Here is a 24781-nt window from a genome sequence, read left to right on the forward strand (position 1 = left end):
CTGAGTAGGCACAATCTCCTTTTAAATAGTTTTTGCTCCTGCCAGCATTCAAACATCATTCCCTTACAGTGAATACACGTTCAGCAGATAATGTAAATAAGAACCCCAGTCAGTGTCCCCATGATCAGAAAAGAAAAAAACCACAAGTGTATCAGTGCTTAGAACACTGTCTTTTCCAGCTAGGGAATCATGAAGCCACTTAACCTTCCTATTGAAATGAGCCATTTTCTTTTGGGATGGAGGTCATCTTTGACTGAGCTGAGTCTAAAATGGAAAATAAAAATGCAAAACAGCCATTCATTCTACTAAATATAAGTAAAAATACAAAAATGTCCTAAGAATGAAAATAGATGTGAGGTTATCACAATACCTGGGTTAAATAATAAAAGTTTACATGAGCCATGTTTCTTATCTATCTGAATACATATTCCTTTCTATAAAACTTAAAGGTTCTTTATTTTTCCTCTAACCCTTCCTCTTGGTCTTTAAAAAGCAGATGCCTTTATGGCTGAAAGTCATTTGGAGAATTATAATGGCACATTTGCCCTGCAGAGTCTGAATGCAACAGTTCAGGAAAACTAACAGGGCAAATCTGCATGCATTACTGTAAATTATTAGAGCCGTTTCTTATGAACAGGAACACAAAACCCTTCCAAACATGTTGATAACATTGAGTCCAAAGTAAGAGTTCAGGGTAATATTAATATATATTTTTTAGTTATACACTTAGAATAATTTTTGTATATTAAGAAAGGAGAAAGTAAAAATACATACATGCAAATAAATCCGAAACTCTGGGGATGCTTAGTGTATCTAAAGCGCTTCGTACTTTTGGGGAGTCATGATGCTAACAATTAGCAACATTAATATAAAATAACACAACAAAGAAATTCCACTGATACATCTACTATCAAAATCAGTTACCAAATGGACAGCAGAGGGACAATTTATTAGCAAAAATATGCAAGTAAATAAGAAGTTACGGAGTGTCCATATGTACCTTGTACTTTTTCATGAGGTCATTCATTCATACTGGCAATAAATATTTGTTAAGCATCTCCTCTGTGCTAAGTTCTGAGAGTTTAGCAGTGAACAAAACAAACTTCCTCCACTCAAAGAGCTTACATCCTTGTTCTGGGCCTGGTCCTGAGTCCGCACAAATAATGACTAGAACTTCACCATTCTACTGGGTCGCTGTGAATAGTCATACCACACCTGAGGCAGGAGCGGTTAGTGGAAAAGGTACTGAAAGGAAGTAGGTGGATAGATGGAAGGTGAGAGACAGGGAAGGAAAGGGGGTGGGGAGCAGGAAGGGATGGGGAAAGGAAAGGAAAAGATGGCGATGGGGGAAAGAACAGGAGCAGAAGGACAAAGACAAAGGCGTACCCAGCAGGCTTTCACATCAGAAAATCCCAGCTCCAAACTGTACATTGCTTCTTCTACATGTGTAAGCTTGAGGAGATGGTTTGCCCGCTCTAAACCATGCTTTCACTCCCTTTAAAACAAGGCTATGGCTGTAATGAGAGTCACATAAGACAATATACATATAAACAATTTGTAATTCATAAAGTACTTTAGAAATGGAAGAGGTTATTATTATTTATTGTTAACATTATTATTATTATTGCTAAATAGGTCAAAGAATATAATTACATAGACTTTTTAAAGTGATATACAAGCATCCCAACATTTTCCTGTTTATTCTAAGTAAAGAGAATAGCATATAGAGATAGATGATAATCTTGGCCACAGGCACCATTAGTAATAATCGAAGTTGAAATATTGGGAGGAAAGGACTAGGTTTAATCTAAGACTATTTAATTTTCAATAAGCATTGAAATTTCCAGGGAAATCTGAAATGCCATTTAATACATCTTCAAAACCACATTATACAGATAGGAAACTTCCTGGCAAGTATTTTTGAATCTTCAGACTGTGAGAGAAAGGAGTAAGAGTTTTAAAAACATTTAAATTTTTTCTAGTTATCTGTATATGAAAAACCCGGTATCTTAATATTAGCAACCTTTATTTTAGTATTTTTATAAAACTGGAATGCATATCTTTTCCTAGTTATATCAAAAGGGGACTGACCAGCCTCAGAAACAACTGGGCTACATAGTACAACAGAGTCTTGTATCAGAGATGAGCTTTTGAATCTTTGCTCTGCAAACTAAGTTGTTCTCAGTGAATGTCTTTCCCTCTGCTGCCAATACATAGCTCTGTACCTGCCTCTCAGAATCACTGAGAGTATCTTTTACATAATCAGCCTTGAGTAAAGGGCAACTGTTAATATTTTTGTTCATGACGTTAACAATTTGCCTGGGAGATTAGTTGACATCTTTTCCTTTGACTTATTCCTGAAGACAGAATTATAAGACATTATTTGGGGACTCCTGGGTGGCTTAGCTTGAAATCCACTTGATTTCAGCTCAGCTCATGATCTCAGGGTCCTGACATGGAGCCCGGCTTTGGGTCCCAGGCTCAGCAGGGAGACTGCTTGAGATTCTCTCTCTCTGCCCCTCCCCCTGCTCACTCTTTCCCTCTCTCTAAATAAATAAATAAATAAATAAAATCTTAAAAAAAAAAAAAAAAAAAGGGCATTACCTGGCCTGCCTATAAAACCTGTTTGAAATCAGTTCTATATAACTTCTGGAAAATAAAATGTTGTTAAAACATACCAAAGTAAGGTGCTTGAGGTCCTATACCAAACTACTTACCAGCCTTTCTTATAGCTAACACCAAATTCGATTGTAGCAGCAAAATCCAAGCAAGTTTCCTTATTAAAAGCCTCAGATGACTTTATAATAATAATAATAGCAATTATTTCAATTCACTACAGCTCCAGTTAGTACATACCGGGCACTCAGCTAGTCACTTTACAAAAGCCACCTCATTGAATCTCAGAATTACATTGTGAAGTAGATTGGTTTTGTCACCATTTTGCAACTAAGTAAAATGAGATCCAGGGCAACTGATGACCTTTTCCTCAATGACAGAGCTAAGAAGTGATAGACCATAATTGAAATCCAAATCTGTCTGGGTTATCTCCATCTAAACCCTCTGACTCATTTCTTTCTCAGTACACTTTCCCTGGGGATATAATGGTTTAATGATACATCTCCATTAGAAACATTCCATGAGACTCTAAGACCTCTAAAATTTAAAGCTCTAAAAACTGTATGTATATATTGTTCACTAATTTGACTCAAGATGCCAAGAATACAGTATTTCAGGCTAAGAGCTTCAAATACAGAAAAATCCCTGTGATAAGCCACATCCTACCAAAAAACAAACAATAACAAAACAAACAAAAAAAAAACCAAAAAATACACAACCCAGTTATTACATAAAATACAATTGTCCCATCTTTGAAAAACATATGTAATTTATATATTCTAAAGATACGCTAAAAAGAACTGTTAATAAGATTTAAGGTTGGTTTCTCCACCTATCTATTACTAAGCAAATTGACTAAATGGTTTTGGCTTAAAACTCCAGCATCCCAAATCGGCTTTTATATATAAAAATTCACTGTTGGTGTAAAAGTCAAAAACAAGGAAACAATGCAATTTAGTTATTGGCAAGCAAAGCAAGACTTTGGCACAAGTAGAACTGCAAAATTAATTGTTCCTAATTAGGCAACCACTCAGTCAAGAGCAAAATTTGACTGTTCTTTGCCTAGAGGTAACCAGCCCTATACACTCTCAGAGGAATCCCTCAGGAGACTGGCTATAGGATGTTTCTCAGGTTGGCTTCAATAACATGGCCACTGAAATCTTTTTAGGGACACCCTGGCCCTCTTAGTTTGCTCTTGTAAAAGGAATTTATGGCTTTATCAATTTTTAGCACAACCAAATTTCGATTTGCTCTAGAAACTGCTATCTAAATTAGATTGAGCAATAAAATGTTGGAATATATCCAGAGATGAATGGTATTTTTTTCTGCTGCATTCACATTTATCACTTGCCCCTGTTCACCATGATGTCAAAATTCTGTATGACTCATTTATCCTACTTATTGTTACAGTTCAGAGGAAGTTCATCACACTAATTAACCTCGTTCCAAGATAAGGGATTGAATTTCAGTCTTGGAGGATATGACTACTGAATGAAAAAAAAAAAAGGAACAAAAAATAGACAAGAGAGACTATTCAGCTTCTCCACTCCTTTAGATTAAACAAGGTAAAATCAGTGCTTGAGAGTAAACATTTTGCTACTTTCTCAGGTCACAAGTTGAGCTGGAAGGACAAGGGGAATGAGCAGAAATGAAAGTCTTGAAAAACTAACTTTTGTACTATATATCCCTAACCCATTATTGTGTGATATGCAAGTGTTATAGGATAAAGGTTACTTGTAAAGTTCTACACTTCCGAGATCACTAATGTATAAACGTAGATAATTTTTCATAATTGCTCTATAAATCTAAAAACTCTATATGAGGTGTCAGTGTGTATCTCTTAGTCTAAACTACTTAAGTACTTTCACTAAGGCCCTTGCTGTGGATCCTCCTCATCCTCCACCTGCCTCTCCTCGTGCAAGAAAAATATGCACAAATCCATTAGATTACACCAAATAAGTATCACTGGTCATACTTCAATTCCACTTGGTTGTGCGACCCATCTTCCTAGGTGCTTTGTTAATTAGTATCCAAAACCTTTCCCTTGTAGTTCTGTGTCAACATGTGCATCCAAAGCCTAACTCCAAGGGAGGAGGGAGAAGACTAGAACCTACTGACAGGGAAAAAAAAAAAAGATCACAGACAGGGCTGGGGTAAGAGAGAGAGTCTGCCAAGTCTGCCAAGAGCCCGCCCACTGGCTGGGAGATGGGAACCCAAACTTGCTAGGCAAATCCTAGCTTGCAAGCAGTGCAGAATAAAAGCAGACATGAAGATAAGACTTCATGCAATTCAGATTAAACATATTTGTTCTTCAAATGTAGTCAACCTTGATAGTGTTACTATTAGGGGCAGGTAGGTATTCTGCCATGAAATCAAGATACCTTTCCTACTCATCAAATAATTTTGTCAGATGGGACAAAATTTTAAAACATACCAAGTTCTATCTCTCTGTGTTCTTACATTCACTGAAGACATCAATAACCATAAAACTGCCCCCTCTCCCCAAAACAGTAAGAAGCAGAGGATTCAGAAAAGTTTTTAAACTTGTCTTGGTATTTACTCATCTACAACAGAGAAAGTGGTGGAAATGGAAGAGGGAGAATTAAACCACGAGTCACAGAACTGTAAAACTGTTTTGTATCCTTACTATGCACACTTCATCACATACCCAAAGTATTAATTGTGAACTGTTCTAACAAAAAAGGGCGGCGGGGGGGGGGGGGTCGGGTGACCCTCACCCGGTACTTTACCTGCGCCTACCACGAGGGCCCTGGGCTCACAGCTGCGGATACAGTGCAGAAGGGAGTTGGAGCGAATGTTGGAATTGAGGAAGGCCACCACGCAGCCCAGCTTGGCCAAGCCGAACCACACGTGGACGAAGTCAGGCTCGTTGCTCATCAGCAGAGCCACGGTGTCCCCCCTTTTCAGCGTGGAATGGTTCAGGAAGACGTGGGCCACTCTGCTACTCCTTTTGTCCACATCCTGATAGGTGTGGATGTCTCCCTCATAGATGATGAAAGGTTTCTGGGGCTGCTTCTTGGCAAGACTCAGGAATTTATCCAGGACAGTGAACAGCTCCCCTTTCAGTACGTACATCTCCAACCGAATTCCATAACGTACCACCTTCAGCAGGTACCAGAAATCGTCCCAGAAGTAAGGGAACGCGAGTTTCTGCAAGAAATGCAGGAAGACTATTCCAGCCGCTAGTCCTGTTAACCATGACAGGAGCATGGGGGCCACCGGCACAGAAGGCAGCTGGGATCCCAGCCCTTCCCCCCAAGTGCAGCTCTCCGCAGAGACCGCAGGTCCTCGGGGCTTCAGGCTGGCACCTGCAGTTCGCGCCACCGTTTCCGGGAGGGAGAGGGTAAACTTGAGAAACAGAATCAGAAGGGTGCACAGAAGAAGTCGCTCCAACGGATGCTGGGGATCAGGCTTGGGTCACCTGGCGGATGAGGGGAGAGCGCGCGAAATCAACGCGGGCACTCGCAGGGTCCTCGGAATCTAGGAGCCCGGCTCAGCGCCCCTGCCTGCCAAAAGCCCCAACTACGGCCCGCGCCCTGAGGGGTCCTCCGGCCCTCTCCAGCCCTCTCCCCGCAGGCTGGGTCAGTCCCTGGAGCCTCTGCGGCCCGCAACAAATCCCACCACCCTCAGGAGAACTACGTCCAGGGGCAGATGCTTTTCTTCTGGGGACGGGCTTTCCGGCGGCTGCAACTTGGAGGCTGAACTCGAGGCTGGAGACGCTGGGGTGGCGACGGCTGAGAAAGGCAGCGGCTTCCCCTCTTAACCCACCAGAAACCGCGCGGGGTGTCTGGGCCACGCCTGGGTCGGGGATGCCCCAGGTCTAGTGAGATCCGGGTCCGAGCCCCGCCCCGGCTCCGCCCCGCGCCACGGCCCGGCGCCCCGCAGCTCCCCTCGGACGCACCACGCGCCGGATCCCGGCGGACTGCTCCCCGGTGACCCCCGCGCCCGCCCGGAGTGGCTGCCTCCGGCCCGGGCCGCAGATACCCTCCGACTGCTCTTGGGCTGGTGTATCTCTCCTCCGAGCCACCGCGGAGGTGTCGTCCGCCTACCGCCCGCCTCCAGGCTCCCGGCCAACCCCCGCTCGAAGCGCCGCCGCCGGGACAGCTCGGGCCCCCTGGCCGCCTCCCCCGCTGGGTCCGGCGAGGGTGCCGTGACTGGGGCCTCTGGCCGCGAAAGGACGGTCCCCGGAGGGAAAGCCGGGGATCCCGGAAGTCGTGGCAAGAGTGGAGGGCAACCAGGCTGCTGGAATTGGGGCGAGAGAGTTCATTCACTAAACGATAAAGGGAACTAAACTAAACTAGACGCTGGAGAGGCGACTGGAAGAATTAAAATATATGTATTTATATGTATATGTATGTATGTATACATATCCCGACGGAAAGAGAGAGAAAACAACAAAAAAGATATCTATGAATTGGTCAGGTCAAGGAATATTTGAACTCTTTGATTCATAAAACACAAAATTGGGTTGTTCTACAAAAAGTACTTTTATTTATTTATTTTTTAAAGATTTTATTTATTTATTTGACAGAGAGAGAGAGAGGGAACACAAGCAGGGGGAGCAGCAGAGGGAGAGGGAGAAGGAGAAGCAGACTCCCCGCAGAGCAAGGAGCCCGATGCGGGGCTCGATCCCAGGACCCCAGGATCATGACCTGAGCCGAAGGCAGACGCTTAACCGACTGAGCCACCCAGGCGCCCCCAAAAAGTACTTTTAAAAACTTAAAGGTCGGAATTGACATTTATATTGAAATTTTATCCTTAAAATGCCTAGAAGCGCTTTTTACAGAATTTTACAAAAATATTGATTGATGTGCGAGCTTAAGTCCATATCCACACACACCTCCCCTTTTTTTTAAAGTATAAGATACTATTCTTGGGCGCCTGGGTGGCTCAGTCGGTTAAGGGTCCTACTCTTGATTTTGGCTCAAGTCATGATCTCAGGTTCTTGGGATGAGCCCAGGGTGGGACTGGTGCTGGGCATGGAGTCTGCTTGGGATTCTCTCTCTCCCTCTCTCTGCCCACCCCGGCTCTCACTCTCTCACTCTCTGTCTTAAAAAAAGAAAAGAAAAGAAAAAAAGAGAGAGAAAAAGATACTATTTTCTGTCCTTAAAAATAACTTTTTAAATTTTCATGTGATCTTTTAAACCATTTACCAGGACTTCAAACTAAAGATTCCCCAGGTGGGAGGGGAAATGGAGAGGAAACAAGTAATTATAAAGAATAACAATAAAATTTTACGCACTGATGAAATTTTACTGAAGGTAAGAAACTGAGGGGCATTTAATTGCACATTTTTTTTCTTGCAGACACCAGCATCCCAGGCCTCTGCTTTTAAGAAGTGTGAATACATGGTTAATTGCACATAATAAAATGATTAAGCATTGCCTCACATTTCCCTCCTTTTGTCTTATGTTCTGCAGCTGGGTTCTAGCTAATTTCAGATTTCCTAATTAAGAAAACCTGATAACTCCAAGGCAGCCTCTGGTTTATTAATCTGAAAATGATTATTTTGAAATTACAGTGAAGAGCCCAGAAGAAAGACAGGCTCTTTACTCGCAGATGAAGAAAATGTTTCCTAAATTTACTCAGAAGCTCTGGTCTTTTCAATCCAAAAACATCTTCTCAGTTAAAAAAAAAAAAAAGCATTAGTATCAAGTAGTTTTCAACTTGAAAAGCATCTTTGAAATTCGATTCTTTTCTCTCCTAGCTGTAGTCTGCTTCAGTTACCTCCTGGAAAACAACATTTGAAGCAGACAAAGACTATGGAGCAATGGGTCTTAGACTTTTGGATTTCCAGCACAAGTAAAATCTGTCCTCCTCTAGCAGAAAAAAATGACTAAAGAAACATAGGTTGCCATCTTTTAATTTGTTAAATTAAAAACATAAGCACACATTAAAACAATTACCATCTACTGTCACCATTGTTTTATAAAGGGAAGGATTTATTTCAACATTAAAAACAAGGAATACTATTATAATAAAACACAGTCTTTTAAAATAAAATTAGCCTCATGAAAAATTCATTGTGTTACACTTATTTTTCTCATCATGGGCCTGGTAACATCATCCCAGGGCATGGAGCTAAATTTTTAGCAACTACAGATATAAGTGGGTTGAGAAAATATTTGGCACCATGTGAGATACTTTGATTCATTAGGAGAGCTACAAGCCTATGTTGCCAAAATCTATATTAGCCAAGACCAATTCCTTGCCTGAACTCTCACCACAAAAGAAGGAATCAATGAAAATCTTGGGACAGCTAGCAGTATTATATGTACTATTACATCAGCTCATATATCCCTGCTTTTTTTCTATAAATTTGATATTCACTTTCAAAAAGAACCAAAGACAGCTAAGTAAAATAGATATAATTATTTGTTACAGTTGTTAGTTATTGTAAAATGGGGGTCAGACAGTAAGAATAATTGAAAGTGAGTAAATTTATCATTTAATTAAAATAGAGGGGCGCCTGGATGGGTCAGTCAGTTAAGTGACTGCCTCCGGCTCAGGTCATGATCTCAGGGTCCTGGGATCGAGCCCCGCGTCGGGCTCTCTGCTCGGCAGGAGGCCTGCTTTTCCCTCTCCCTCTCCCCCTGCTTGTGTTCCCTCTCTCGCTCTCTCTCTGTCAAATAAATAAAATCTTTAAAAAAAAAAAAATAAATAAAAATAAAATAAAATAGAAACAAAGACATGCAAATAGTCTAGACATTTCTGTTAACATTACTTTTGATCAGGGACAATGCAGTATTTCTCAGGTTTCCTTTTATGAAATACAGAAATTTAATTTTTTTCTTTAATGTTATTTGAAAATAAATATTGTGACTAAATTCAAATCAATGCAAAAAAGAAAAACAACCCTCCCTTTATTTTCAATGTAAATGTGCTCTCCTCTCCCCCTTCCCCATTTCTGACTCGACTTTCCCCTCTAACCTGCTCCCAATCCCCTCTACACCCCCCGTTCTGTTGAAGATGAATTGTTTAGTGAGTAGATAGAAGTAAAACTGAACAAAAAGCATCATATGGTAGACCCTGAGTCATCTTATGCCCGTAAGATTTTACCACTGTAATTTAAGAATTTTGACTTCATGTAGACAAATTACTTGTGTCCATTAAGTATTCTGAGTATTCTGAGGAAATTCAACAGCAGTTATATTTTGGATTATAGGAAGTTTTGGGGGAGAAGGCACAGGTTTAGAAAATCCCAAATGATGCTATGTTGGTACCAAAATACCACAACAGGTATGTGCCATGGGCCAGGAAGCTGAGTTCCTAGACTGTAGCAGTGTTTGGGGAAGGTGGTAAGAGTGCGGTGGACCGTGTGAGGGAGATGGATGGTGAGTTGAGGCTGGGAAGCGGTGAATGTGAGACTTATCCACTTAACACTTCTGTCTAGGAATGGGGTCTTGCTCAGGTTTTAATCACTGTTTTAGTCTCTGATCATAGCTTGGTTTTTGATGGGAAGCCTAACTCTTCCTACAATTGGTTTGGTTGTATTAATGAACCATCATTGCCTACAAGTTTATTCCCCACAAGGACTCATGAAGCCAACTCAACATTAAAGATGAAAAGTGGGTTAGAGGGTTGGATAGTATTAACATTACTACATGTCTCTGACACATCAAACACTTCTTGAAATATAAAATTTTTATAGCACCATGTAAGTGATCCTATAATAATAGTCTGGGAAACAATTCTCAAACAAATTAAATCTTTAACTATTATTTTTGCCACAGACCAGAAACCATGCCTAGAAACTTCTGCCCATCAGGATCCTGCCAAGAAGATATGTATTTTATCCATGAATTTTAGAAATAGCTTTCTGAGGGCGCCTGGGTGGCTCAGTCGTTAAGCGTCTGCCTTCGGCTCAGGTCATGATCCCAGGGTCCCGGGATCGAGCCCCGCATCGGGCTCCCTGCTCTGCGGGAAGCCTGCTTCTCCCTCTCCCACTCCCCCTGCTTGTGTTCCCTCTCTTACTATGTCTCTCTCTGTCAAATAAATAAAATCTTTAAAAAAAAAAAAAAGAAATAGCTTTCTGATATCCAGGTACTTCTGTCTGTGATAACTTCCCCTTCCTTGATGTTGCTGTACTATTTGGAAGGGATATTTATATGAAGTTTTACATACTGATTCTGAGTCCTCAGGGTAGCTTCATTTCTATTTTATAAGCCACCTACATGGAGGCAGGTCATATGATCATCAGTGAGATAAAATCAAAGAAACTCTTTGGCAACTTTTATTAGGAATTAACAATCTTCCAAATATCACAGTGAGTTGTTCCCTGGGCCCTTAGTTTTGTAAGTCTCATAGGGTCTAAGATTTAGTCTCAAAGGTGTGGGAGGGGAGAGTGGGAATTCTGAGGTTCAGAGTGTGGATATCACTTCCTGACACATCAAGCAACTTTACAACACATAAAATTAAATTTTTTCCAACGGCTTAATTATAATAATTATTTCTCCCTGGGTAAGCAGGTGCTGCAGACCTGGCACCACTCTGCCAACTTCGACTCGTGCCTCACCCCTCAGGGGGTCAAGGCAGCCGCTCCCAGTCTTCAAGAGGGGGATAGGTGGGGGACTGAAGGAGTCACCTTAGCTGATGAGTCATTGCTTCAGTTTTATTTTTCAGCTTTTTATTAAATAAAATTTACAAACACACATAAAGACGGAAATAATACAATAATGACCCCCCCCAACCATATTGTCCTCACCTGGAGTTTGTGATTGTTAACCTTCTGCCCAATTTGTTTCAACTCTTTTTTTTCTGAAGTATTTTAATTTGACAACATAGCATTCCCACCCTGAACATCTCTAGGTGCTTTTCTGAAAAAAAAAGGAGATTTCACTCCCTAATCACCATACCACGATCACATGCGATGAGATCAATGCTAATTCTTTAATACCATCTAATACTTAGTCCGTATTTGCTTCCAAAATGTCTTGGGGAATTGGTTGATCTAAAACCAGAATCAATTCAAGCTCTAAAGTCTAAGTTCTCTTTTAATCTAGAAGAGTCCTTATCACAACCTCTTTATCTTTTCCCCAGGCATTTCCTGGTTAAAGACAACAGACCAGTAGTCTTATAGAATGTCCCACCCTCTGCTTTGATCTCATTGCTTCCCCATGTCTCCTTTAAAATGTTCCTCTGTCCACCCAGGCAAACCGGTAATTAGACCTAAAGACTTGGTGAGACTCAGGTTAAACATTTTTGGGCAAGAATACTTCATAGGACAATCTATGTACTTTATGTTGTATTACATCAAGATAAACATGCTATCTAGTTGTGAATCAGCCCATCACTGATAAAGAAACGTACCTTACTGTATACGCTGATATCTATCTTGTTTTGTGTCCCTAATGCACTCTGGTGACCACAATCTATCATTACGCAGTGATCCTCCTCATTTTCTTTCATGGTTGTATATACTCCATCATGTGGTGAATAACATAACTTACTCAACTTGCTCTCCACTGGTGGGCTTGTTTTCAGTCTTTTGCCATTACAAATAGTGTTAAAGTTAATGAGTCTATGCACATAGTGTATATTTATTTTCAGTGTAACTTTGGGATAGCTTTCTAGAAATGGGATTGCTGAGACAAAGAGAAAACGTGTGTAATTTTTCTGAATATTGCCATTTTCCCCTCCATATCAAGTGCCCACCATCAATATATGAGAGTATTTGGGAAGAGCAATGAAGTCTCTAATGACTACTTTGATTAAACTGGCAATACCGGGGACTACATACAATGTTCCCACAAATATGTACAAGTTAATTCATGTTCAGTATTGTAAAGCATTTGGTTCTGTGTTCTGACACCGTTATTGAAGTGTTTCTTTTTTTTTTTTTTAAGATTTTATTTATTTATTTGACAGAGAGAGAAAGAGAGTGCACACAAGCAGGGGGAGCAGCAGAGGGAGAGGGAGAAGCAGGGAGTCCGATGTGGGGCTCGATCCCAGGACCCTGGGATCATGACCTGCCGAAGGCAGATGCTTACCCTACTGAGCCACCCAGGCGCCCCAAAGTGTTTCATTTGTATTGAATATATTTTTTTAATTTTATTTTACATGAAACTATATAATTCAAAATCCACATCTGTGGTATGATTTGGGCAACACTAAATTTCCAGCCTTTTTAGACAGTAAATTACAAAAACATATTTAAAACAAAAGCTAAACTAAAGTAACAGATCTTTTCAAAGATGAGAAAGAAGACAGAAATGTGGCCTCAACATCCAGACCACACACTTCAAAGAGATAGACTTTTCCAAATTATTACAAGAATATGTGTTCTGATTTGTTACAGAAGGCACATACAAATTTTGGCTCATTTAATTAATTATATTCATAGGCAGCATAATATAGTATCAGATGAAAACCTAAAGGTTACAAAGAATTTCTGATGCATGCCAACAGGAAAACTTGTCCACTCTTTAAAATTGGATTTTGAACCCAGAGAAGGTTCCAAAAGCCCTCGTATCCATTTTTCTCTATGTTGAAATTTCAAGAATAAAACTACAAGTTTGATAATGCATTCTTTTGCCAGGGAAAGACACCCAAAAGTAATGGAGAAAGCCTGGTACTCTCTCAAAGAGAAGGGTTTTCAACAAAGTCAATAACAGATTCTGTGGCCCTGTTCCAACAACCTGAGAACAGTACAAACTCCGTAACTGATACCCTTCTTTAAAGATCAGAGTACATGGGATATAACTTCCAGCAGTAACATGCTGATAGAACCTGCAGATAAATGATTTACCTGGTGCTCAGTGATTTACCAAGGAGAGGGTAGGAAGCACAGTTAGACCTGGCTGCTGTCATCTGGCCGCATAATTTATCAAAACTCAGGCCAGTGCCTTCATGCAGCTCAGGACCATCTTTGACAAGGCTCTAGAGGAAATGTTAATTAATTAGGCCATCTCACCAGGGAGGCTTATGTCTCTGGCACTCTGTCTGAGCCCCAGCATAATACTGGTGGATCACCAGCAATGTTAAGCATGCAGCATCTGGGCTTCAGGGTCATGTAGTGATGCCCAACTGAAATAATGACCCACATTGGACAGAATATATTAATCTGGTAGACCAAATGGCCTGAGGCGTTTTCTGTACCTGCCCTTGACCCCCAAGAACCCTGGGGTCTGGTCAGTGGACCCGCATATTGGTCTTCACACCCATATTAGCTTAGGTTGCCCAATTCAACCCCTGATATGAGTCATCCTCAGAGCTCTCCACTTAAGTCTTTATGTCCCCTGGCTTCCAAGGTCACGTGATATAAGACTAAAGAATTCTAATTCATATTCCTCTCTTAAGAGTTCTATTTAGTACCCACTCCCATGCCAATAACAGATGCAGAGAGAACTGTAAGCTGAGGGGTACCTCGAGTGCAGTATCACCTAGTGTATCTCTCATTTCTGTAGGGCAAAATGGACATACTCTAATTCTCTCCAGGCATTTAATCAGCACATATTCTTCATTAGAACAACTTTCACTGTCATTGTGGCTATTCCGATAGCAGGCCAGGATTTAGAGAAGCTGCAGGACAAATAAAAGGGCTCGAAGTAGGTAAATCAGAGATAGAAAACCATACCCAACAAAGTCTACGTTCTCCAGGTCTATACGTCGTAGGGAGCCCAGATAGGTGAGGCCTGTAGTTCTCATTGCTCCCTAAGCATTAAATAAAGAAGAGGTTACTTGTCTGATGCTCAGGCACCAAGCCAATAGCCCAGAAGTTTCTGCCTGATGCTTCTTTTCCCTTCTCCCAAGATTTGAACATTCCCTTCTCCCAAGACTATCACTAGCCCACCAGCTTGCCTTCCTTTGGCAGAGAGCACCTACTGGAAGACTTGTAAATACTGTTGCCTGATACCTGAAGGACATTCAGACTACATGTGAGAGAAATATCTCTTCTGGGACGAGCCATGGGCTTCTCCACTAGATGTGCTGCAGCCCCTAGCGTCAGCAGGTTGGCCAGTTGGTCTTTCAACTTAGGCAGCCGGCCATTCCCCACTGGCTCTCATGAATGGTTGATCCTTAAATTATCAACGTGCCAAAGATCAATTTGATGAGTGGCAAATTCACCAAAATTTAATTCACTGAAAGATAATTTGCTCAACTATTGATCACTTCTTTAATGTTTTAGTATTCATTTTTTTGTTTGTTTGTTTGCTTTACCATCACCCTCTATTGTTACCAATGCCTTAGTCTTGACCTTGTACCTTCCAGAGGTTGTCAGACCAATCCTGGAATGTGTGTAAGGCAATTAGTCCAGCCTTGTTGCCACCAGAGGCAGGAAGGGGGCAGACCCAACTGTAGGAGCAGGGTGACACTGAGCTGCAAACAGAGAGTTTAAGTGTCAATCTATCCTTTGAATATAAAACAGGAGGGTCAGCAGAAGGTCAAGTGTAGGTGGTGAAGGAGAAGTTGCAGGGGGAGGCAGCCACCTCATGTAGCAAAACTGAAGCTTTCCGAATAGTGTGACATTTTTTCTTTCCAGCCACAATGCTTGGTATAGTTCCTCATACTGGATTAGAAGGGTGGAGTAAACCTACAGACTACTGGATTCATTCATCCATTCATTATGGAGTTAGAATGAGGAAGAGGTTGACACATCTTAATGAGGATTTTTTCTTAAAGCCTCTTACTTAATTAATCTGAAAATGTATTTGAGGGTGGTAAGGCGGGTTTGGCAAGTTTTAGAAGATAGAATAAAAGGATTTGAACACACAAATTACTTCCTTATGTTTTATGGCTTAGGAATTATGATGTACTCAAAGCACCAGGCTAAAGCTAACCCACCCATTTACCCTCCCACTTACTAGAGCAGCTCCTCTTCTGTCTTTAGTAAGGCCTGTACATTGTTTGCTGATGTGCTCTGAGGAACTGTTTGGCTTCTGAGCAGCTTTGGGAAAAAAAAAAAAGCAGGCCTGTTCACTGGACTAAAAATAGAGACTCACCAGCACACATACACAGAAGCATCTACTACTGAGGCGTTCACAGCATTGTATGGGTTCTTTTGTTTTAACTTCATGGCAAAGCAAATAACTCAGAATGAGTTTACACATATATGGATGTATGCATATATGTATATTCTTTCCTGTGTAATATCTAAGAAGAAGAAATATTATTATTAATCAAATGTCAGTGTTCTTTGCGTAACTGAGTTTCTTGAGAATGTCTTTTTTTAAAACAATACCTTACTGAGGTATAATATAATATATAGAATAATTTTAAAACTGTACATATTTAAAGTGTGTAATTTAGTAAGTCTTGATATATATGTATATGTGCATGAAATTACCACCACAATCAAGATAATGAACACATACCCATCAATATCCAAAGTGTCCTCACTTTGAAATCCCTCTTTCAGTCACTCCCCACCACACCTGCCCCCACCCCATCTCCAAGCGAATACTGACGGTGCTTTCTATAGATTAGTTTGCATTTTCTAGAATTCCATGCAAATGAATCATATGGGTGGTTCAGAGGATCTGACTAGCCATTTTTCCAAATAAAACTTACAGATAGCTAACAAGTAGGTACAGGAAAAGATGCTCAACATCAGTAATCATTAGGGAAATACAAATCAAAACCACAGTAAGGTATCACCTCACCCATGTTAAAATACCAATTAACAAAAAAACAAGAGATAACAAATGTTGGGGAGGACGTGGAGAAAAGGGAACACTTGTGCCCTGTGGGTGGGAATGTGAATTAGTGCAGCCATTATGGAAACCAGTATGGAGGTTCCTCAAATAATTAAAAATAGAAATATCATATCCAGCAATTCCACTTCATGGTATTTATCCAAAGAAAATGAAAACAAAAATGTTCACGGCAGCATTATTTACAATAGTCAAGATATGGAAACAACTGAAGTGTCCATTGGCAGACGAATGAATAAAGAAGTAGTCTCACACACACACACACACACACACACACACACACACACACACCGATAGAATATTATTAAGCCATAGAAAAGAATGAAATCCTACCATTTGCAACAACATGGATAGACTTTGAGGGCATTATGCTAAATGAAATAATTCAGGCAAAGACAAGTACCATATGATCTCACTTACATGTAGAATCTACAAAAACCAAAAGTGAAAACAAGTTCATAGATTTAGAGAACAGACTGGTGGTTGCCAGAGGCAGGGAGTGGGAGGTGGGGGAAATGGGTGTAAGAGGTCAAAGGGTACAAAATATCAGTTATAAAATAAATCAGTCATGGGGATGTAATGTAGAGCATGTGACCATAGTTAATATGTTGTATTACATATTTGAAAGTTGCTAAGAGACTAGATCTTTTTTTAATCCTTGAATATTTTTCAATTTAAATTCAATTAGCCAACATATGGTACATCATTAGTTTCAGATGTAGTGTTCAATAATTTATCAGTTGTGTATAACACCCAGTGCTAATCATATCATGTGCCCTCCTTAATGCCCATCACCCAGTTACCCCCCCCAACATCCCCTTCCACATCCCTCAATTGTTTTCCAGAATTAAGAGTCTCTCATGGTTTTTCTCCCTTCTGAGGACTTCCCATTCAGTTTTCCCTCCGTTTCGCTACGATCCTCTGTGCTGTTTCTTACATTCCACATATGAGTGAAACCATATAACTGTCTTTCTCTGATTGACTTACTTTGCTCAGCATAATGCCCTCCAGTTCCATCCACATCAATGTAAATGGTAAGTATTATCCTTTCTGATGGCTGAGTAATATTCCATTGTATATATGGACCACATCTTCTTTATTCATTCATCTATCGATGGACATCTGGACTCTTTCCACAGTGTGGCTATTGTGAACATTGCTGCTATGAACACAAGGGGGCAGGTGCCCCTTCAGATCACTACATTTGTAAGTTTGGGGTAAATACCTAGCAGTGCAATTGCTGGGTCACAGGGTAGCTCTATTTTTAACTTTCTGAGGAACCTCCATACTGTCTTCCAGAGTGGCTGCACCAGCTTGCATTCCCACCAACAGTGTTAGAGGGTTCCCCTTTCTCTGCATCCCCACCAACATCTGTCATTTCCTGACTTGTTAATTTTAGCCATTCTGACTGGTGTGAGATAGTATCTCATTGTGGTTTTTGATTTGTATTTCCCTGATGCCAAGTGATGTGGAGCATTTTTTTCACGTGTCTGTTGTCCATTTGTATGTCTTCTTTGGAGAAATGTCTGTTCATGTCTTCTTCCCATTTAAGAGATTAGATCTTAAAAGGTCTCATCATAAGAGAAAACAATTCTGTAACTATGTATGGTGACATGGTGACGATGTTAACTAGACTTACTCCAAAATGTATACAAATAGTGAGTCATTATGTTGTACACCTGAAACTATTATAATCTTATATGTCAATTATACCTTAAAAAAAAACCCAATATAACTATGGCTTAAAAAAGCAAAAAGAAATATTCTTAATGAACCTAAAAGTTCATTAGTTTTTTCGTATTTTTTAAGTGCATTTTTTACATATAAGAATCTTAAATCAGTGAAGGCCTTTGGTTTGTCATTATGTTGCCTTTTTTTTTTACTTTCCTATACAGTTTCAAAGGTATTAATAAGCAACATAAATTACCACGTTATTAAATAATTGTTTGTTATGTATTGTTTAACTTCTCTCCTGAATATGATTGTTCTTAGTATTTACATTTGTGAACATATTATTATTATAAAATAATTTAATTAAACATTATTATTTTATCCACCCTAATGGTAATTCTGGGAGCACCAGCAACTCCAGCTGGAGCAGCAAAACTGTATGCTTCACTCATATGCACATAACTATTATTGAGGTAAGATCTATTCTTGATTAAGATACATGTACAAGACAGGATAAACTCTAAGGTAATTAATAAGGCCCCCTTGACATTCATGCACCATTTTGTTCAGCAAGTGGAGACATTTTGAAATAAATCTTTTATCCTGTGTCAGAAAGAAGTCCATACCTATCAGGATGAGGACACAGGAGCAATCAGGTTAGCCATGTCTTGATGGACCAGGCAGCTCTAAAGAAGAGAGACACAGGGCACCTGCATGGCTCAGTTTGTTAAGCGACTGCCTTCAGCTCAGGTCATGATCCTGGAGTCCCAGCATCGAGTCCTGCATCGGGCTCCCTGCTCAGCAGGGAGTCTGCTTCTCCCTCTGACCCTTCCCCCTGTCATGCTCTCTCTCTCTCTCTCATTCTATCTCTCTTAAATAAATAAAAAATCTTAAAAAAAAAAAGAAGAAGAGAGACATATTGCTCTGCTACTAAGCAATATGCCAGACTTCATTCATGTATGGTTTATGGTGGTCAAGTTGGACCATATAGCAATACTCCTCATACCAACGCTCAATCCAATTCCTGTCTGCACTGTCCTCACCAAAGCAGAGCCATGTTATTGGTACTGAGTGATGGTAAGTCTTTTTTTTTTTTTTTTAAGATTTTATTTATTTATTTATTTGAGAGAGAGAGAATGAGTGAGAGAGATCACACATGAGAGAGGGGAGGGTCAGAGGGAGAAGCAGACTCCCTGTTGAGCAGGGAGCCTGATGTGGGACTCGATCCTGGGACTCCAGGGTCATGACCTGAGCTGAAGGCAATCGCTTAACCAACTGAGCCACCCAGGCGTCCCGAGTGATGGTAAGTCTTATTTTATTTATATTGATAGTCAACCTACTGGCTTTTATTTCTACAGAAACATGTGAAGTGTTAAACCATCTATTTAATGGATATGTATTCAGTATCTATTAGGAAGCAGATATTGACAGATGCTGGGGATACAACATGAAATATCACAGTCCCCTCTCTCAGGAAAGGGAGGTGGGCATGGTAGCAACCAGTAGGATGGTTTGTATAATGGATGAATGATAAAGTGTATTGAAGGGACAAAATGAAAGAATCCTCAGGTAACTTGGGAGAATCAGATACATCTTTCTAAAGGAAGTAATTTGAAATGCACTTTTCTGAAATGTATCATATCAAAGAATAGAGATGCCCCAGGCCCAGGCCCAGGAGTCAGACTACTTGGGTTTCACCTGGGCTTCCTGTGATATGTGAAGTTACTTGGTGTCTGCGTATTACTTCACCCCCCACCACCGAGCACTACTGCAGACACAAGGTGAGGTAACACAGATAAAGAACAACATTGTGCAGTAAATTTCTAGTAAATATGATCCATTCCTGCTTTCTTTCCATGACCAAATGTGTAGTCTCATAGGGCATTAGGTTGATAGCATCTGGTTCGGGTCTCCCAGATAAGGAAAAGCAGATCCAGAGATGCTGGTTGACTGCAGCCACCCAGGTCACTAGTCTTCTGAAATAATTTGTAAAATTAACCTGTGACTCCTCTGGAAGTAGAACTTGCTTCATTTTTATTTTTTTGACTCGAAATATACTTGGATTCTGAGCTTATCATTCCTAAATAAAGTAGCATTTGGAAATTTATGATAAAAATGAATGAGATTTTAAAATCTTCACATTGTCAAAACTTCAATTATTTTTTTTTTATCAATTGGATCAAAACTTCAAAGTATTTGGGGCGCCTGGGTGGCTCAGATGGTTAAGTGTCTGCCTTCAGCTCAGGTCATGATCCCAGGGTCCTGGGATCGAGTCCCGCATCGGGCTACCCGCTCCGCGGGAAGCCTGCTTCTCCCTCTCCCACTCCCTCTGCTTGTGTTCTCTCTTTCGCTGTGTCTCTCTCTGTCAAATAAATAAATAAAATCTTTAAAAAAAAAAAAAACAAAAAAAAAAAACTTCAAAGTATTTGCTATCTAAAACCTGAAGTATTTTCCTTCACATTCTTGATTATGTGGCTATTTGTGAAGATAGTTTAGATTCTAGATTCTAGATGTCAGATTCTAGAAGCTAACATTAGCATTTAGTTTCTGAGGAAGAATTATTCTTTCCAACACGTTAGTACTTTATTGAATAAACTAGGTGATGCCCCCAAAGATCCCCTGCCTTCACACCTCACAACTACAGCAAGTACAGGCAACTCAGCCTTAATCACACTCAAGCCTGAAACCACAGGTGATACTTTTTTAATCCTGTATTCCTGCTGTTCAATATCCTATTGCACAATAATTCATTTGAACAATATCTGTGCCCTACATCTATATCTCATTATCATAATGCAGATGAAGAAGAGTTCTAAGAAAAGAAAAATTTCTAAGAACTTTTTTTTTATTTTGTAATGAAAATTCATGAGATTAATACCAGTAAATATCAGCTTTCCAAATGTTTTGAACGTTAAAATGGATATTTTGATACTAAAACAACATTTATATTAACTGTACCTACGTATCCACTGCCTAAACTAAATTAGTCAAAGTTCAAATGAAATTATTTGCTACATCTTTTTTTGTTTGTTTTTTTTCTGTTAATTTATTGGTATTTCATGTTTGTTTCATTAGCTATTTCACAAGTGCTTATTTGCTAAAAGAACACATTTTTGTTCACTTGGCTTAGAAGCAGGCACAAGGAATCGTCACATTTATACACTGAGTTAGTCCAGTATAGATTCTGTAGGCTGGTGACATTTGGGTTGTAAATTAAAATTTTCAACACATCTGCACTGACTGGATTTATACACAAAATATTTTGTCTGAAATCCCCTGTGCAATGAAGATGGTTGAAATGTCAAAACATAATGTTCTGAAAAGGAAAGCAGCAATGGAATTTAATGAGGGTTTGCCCCAACAAGCAGGTATCTCTGTACTTGGTACTCCTTATTATGATCCTATTGACTAAAAACTGTACAGAAATTGAGGGACATCTTGATGAATCAACCTAGAGAATTTATACTGGCCATCTAGGAAGTATAGCCAGTGACTTCCTTGACTGGGAAGAATTAAGTTGGATCTCACAGTTTGGTGACAGAAAGAAAGAGAGAGAAAGACAGAGAGAGGAAGGAAAGAAGGAAGGAAGGAAGGAAACAAGCAAGCTTCAGATATTTAAATTGCAAGCACTGCTCATGGATGGTAGATGTATTTTAGTTTTCTAGACAGCAGGGAGGTATACTCATGTACACCCAGAAATGGCCTCTGGCATATGAAAAGCTATCCCAGAGAAGGACCGTAATAGTTTGCTTTTATTCCCCAAGGCTGCAGCTTCCCTTCCCTTTCACTGCCTATGACTGCCTTCCCTTTTCTTTACACAGAATGTTGGTCTTCTGGTGGTACCCCCACTTACCCCCTCCCCCAAGTTTTTGATGGTAAGAAGAGAAATGACAAAGAGGCTGGTTGAGAAAGGAAGGTAGAAAATCTCCAAGGTGGGTTCTCGCCCTACTTCCTGTCTCACCAGCAAGCCACACTGTCAATCTCCCAGTCAGGCTTTCACCTCTTGGAGCTCCCCCTCATTCTCTTCGCTGGACTTCTAATGCTGGTTTTGAAAGGAACCGCCAAGATTGTCATCTTTTTGCATAAAGCAGAGCTAAATTCCCTCATGTTTAATTAAACCTTAGAGAAACTGATTGCAACTGATTACAAACAAGAGGAACCAACTAACACTAAGCAGATTTAAACAGAAAAGGCATTGCCAGAAGGGCTGGAGACCTGGACAAAGCCAGGGCAAGAACCAGAGGAGGCGAGACCCAGTGAGTGCAGCTGAAACCACACCTCCGAGCGCCATGTGGAGGCAGATGCTGCTATCTCTACAGCTGTCCATGATGGACGTGCACCATCTGGCACACAGTTCCATCTGGCACCAGACAGTATATACACTGTGGCCCCACGGTGATTGAGGCCAAAAGTAATTCATGCTGTGGATGAATTCTTGCTCTACACCGAGGGCCTGTAAGGTTGTTCTCATCCCTCGCTTCTAGCACCTGGAGAAAGAAGGTGTTTGGACAGTGGAGATTTTGTACTAGGAGATAGGCTCTGCCTCCCCAAGCATCACGAGGTAGAGAATTTCCCAAATAGAGAAGAATAGAGGACTTCCCAAACGTAGAGAAGAGCTTCAACACCTAAACAGCCGAAGTGAACCAAAAGGCTCACTAGAGTGACATTTTTTAGATGACTTGAATTTTGTGAATTTCCCCATGTTAGTTTTAAGCTAATTTTTTTTTAGTTTTATTATTGAAATGCTTTTAAAACCTTCAAAGAAAGGTTCTTCAAACAGTGAGATGTGACCTCTAAATGTGTCATTAAATCAATTTGGTGAGCTAATTGTTTTCAACACACTAGAAGGGAATACAAATTATCAATGTGCCTATCGCATAGTAGGATGAGTTTTTTTTTTTCCCCTGAAACTCCTGTTTCAATTATGTAAATATATAGGTACATATTTACTTAATTATGATGTAAAATGCCTTTATGATAGTGGGTCCTAGTAAATAAAAGTCTGAAAAGCACTCCTGCAAAGGACTGTATACTTGGATTCAGGCACTTGGAGACCAGAGAATAACATCAGTTTTTCATGACAATGACCTGGGAGAGGAGACAAACTGGGGGCATAAGGGACAGGTCAGGGCAGCAGAACTGGAAACACGTGGGCCACTGTCAAGGCCTGTAAGTAATGTAATTGGGAGCTGATGCAGAACGAAGGACCTCTGAGATCTCCTTGCTCTCTTCCAATTGTCCTTGACCCAGCCCCAAATGGCTGGACTTCTTCATCCAGGTCTCAATAATCATCCCCAGTGATTGGGGAGACAGTGTAGGAAAGGGTGATGGCAGTAGGGCATGGGTCCCATCATCCCAAGTTAGAATACGTGATGAATTTCCCCTGGGAGAGCTGAGAGTATAAAGCTAGTGTCTACAGGACTATTACTGCTATTATGAGGAACATCATGAGTTCTGTAGGCTACATGTACATTATTATTTTTATAGGAAATATGTCCAATTTCCAAAGAACTGACACACTTTGTACTGATTTGGTTAACTTCCTCCAATACTTCCAAGTAGAAGTGGGGGTTGATGAAAAGTCATGTCCACAAAGAGGAAGTGTCTCTTGCTATAAACATATGAACAGGCGGCAAAAAGCCATGTAAAAATTGCTTTGTAATTTGGCATTTGCAGGAATTGTAGTAATATTAGACATCTTCAATGTTGTCATACTCTGACATTACTCACTTTTAGGTCTCCCCCGAACTGAATTGTTAACTGGAACACACTTACAGTCTATCCCTCCTTTTTGTAGGGAGATAATCTCGTCAATTATCATGTTGATCTTCACATGTACCAGGCCAGAATATCTCTTCTTGGCGTTGGAGCATGCAGTGAACTTCATAGTTTATCTGCTGAATAAACACTGCTCTGTAACTCAGAATTGTGTGGTGTGGTACAGTTCACAGGATACGGAACTACAAAGAGAAGCATCCCTGAGATGCAAACACATTTTCTCTCTCAGATGACTAGACTGTAAACTTCCACAGAGTAAGGAATGTGATTTCTTTAACTCTGTGTTCCCAGGTTGGGTCTAGAGCTTGAAATCCAACTAAAACTCAACATGTCATTCTGGAACACGATGGCCACATTTCACTCTGACATTTCCTAATACTCGCTTTACTAATTAATCTTTACAAAAACACTACAAACTAGGTTTTATCACCTTTTACATTATACAAATGAGAACACTGGGGAAGGTTAAATAATTACTCCAAGTCACACAGCTCATGGGAGGCCAAGCGGGGATTTTAACCAGGCAGTTTGATTCAAGAATCCAAACTTCAATCAATGAGCGAAACTGCCTCTCTTGATGTTGGAAGTATTGTTGGAAGGAAAGAGGACCACAAGAAATACGACCAGAGAATAAAGGTAAAATTATCAAAATGAGAATAAAGGTAAAATTATACAAACCCCCAATAGAGTGCTATTTTCTTTGCTAAAACAACTTTCCTCTCTGCCTCCGTTTGGTGAAACTCTCTACAGCCTGAGTGTTAGGATCTGTATAGACCAGAATATACCTTAATAGTAGGGGTTATATAAAGTTTATTTTATTCTCATGTGAAATAAATCTGGAGGGAGGAAGTCCATCTTATGTTTTCATCAGAAACCTCAACTCCTGCTGTTCTCTTCTACCAGGTTAGCACAAGGTTGCCATCCTCAGGATACCTTGTGACCCAAAACAGTCTGTGGAACTTTAGCCATTATATCTGAGCTGTGGGCCAGATGACAAAAGGCAGAAGGATAAAAAGAAACTCCTTCCTGAAGAACCCAGATGA

The 24781-nt window shown here is 40.3% G+C and overlaps 1 protein-coding gene across 1 annotated transcript in view; it reads right to left on the bottom strand.

Annotated features, from left to right (window-relative positions):
- SLC27A6 (solute carrier family 27 member 6) overlaps positions 1-5847 on the bottom strand; it is a 69162-nt gene extending 63315 nt beyond the window's left edge. Inside the window, exon 1 of the mRNA XM_032425318.1 lies at positions 5367-5847. Coding sequence (XP_032281209.1) covers positions 5367-5847 — 481 coding nt within the window. The remainder of the gene's footprint in view (positions 1-5366) is intronic.
- Positions 5848-24781: the final 18934 nt, after the last annotated feature.

The sequence above is a fragment of the Phoca vitulina genome, unplaced genomic scaffold (assembly GCF_004348235.1).
Source record: "Phoca vitulina isolate PV1807 unplaced genomic scaffold, GSC_HSeal_1.0 scaffold32, whole genome shotgun sequence".
NCBI lineage: Eukaryota > Metazoa > Chordata > Mammalia > Carnivora > Phocidae > Phoca > Phoca vitulina.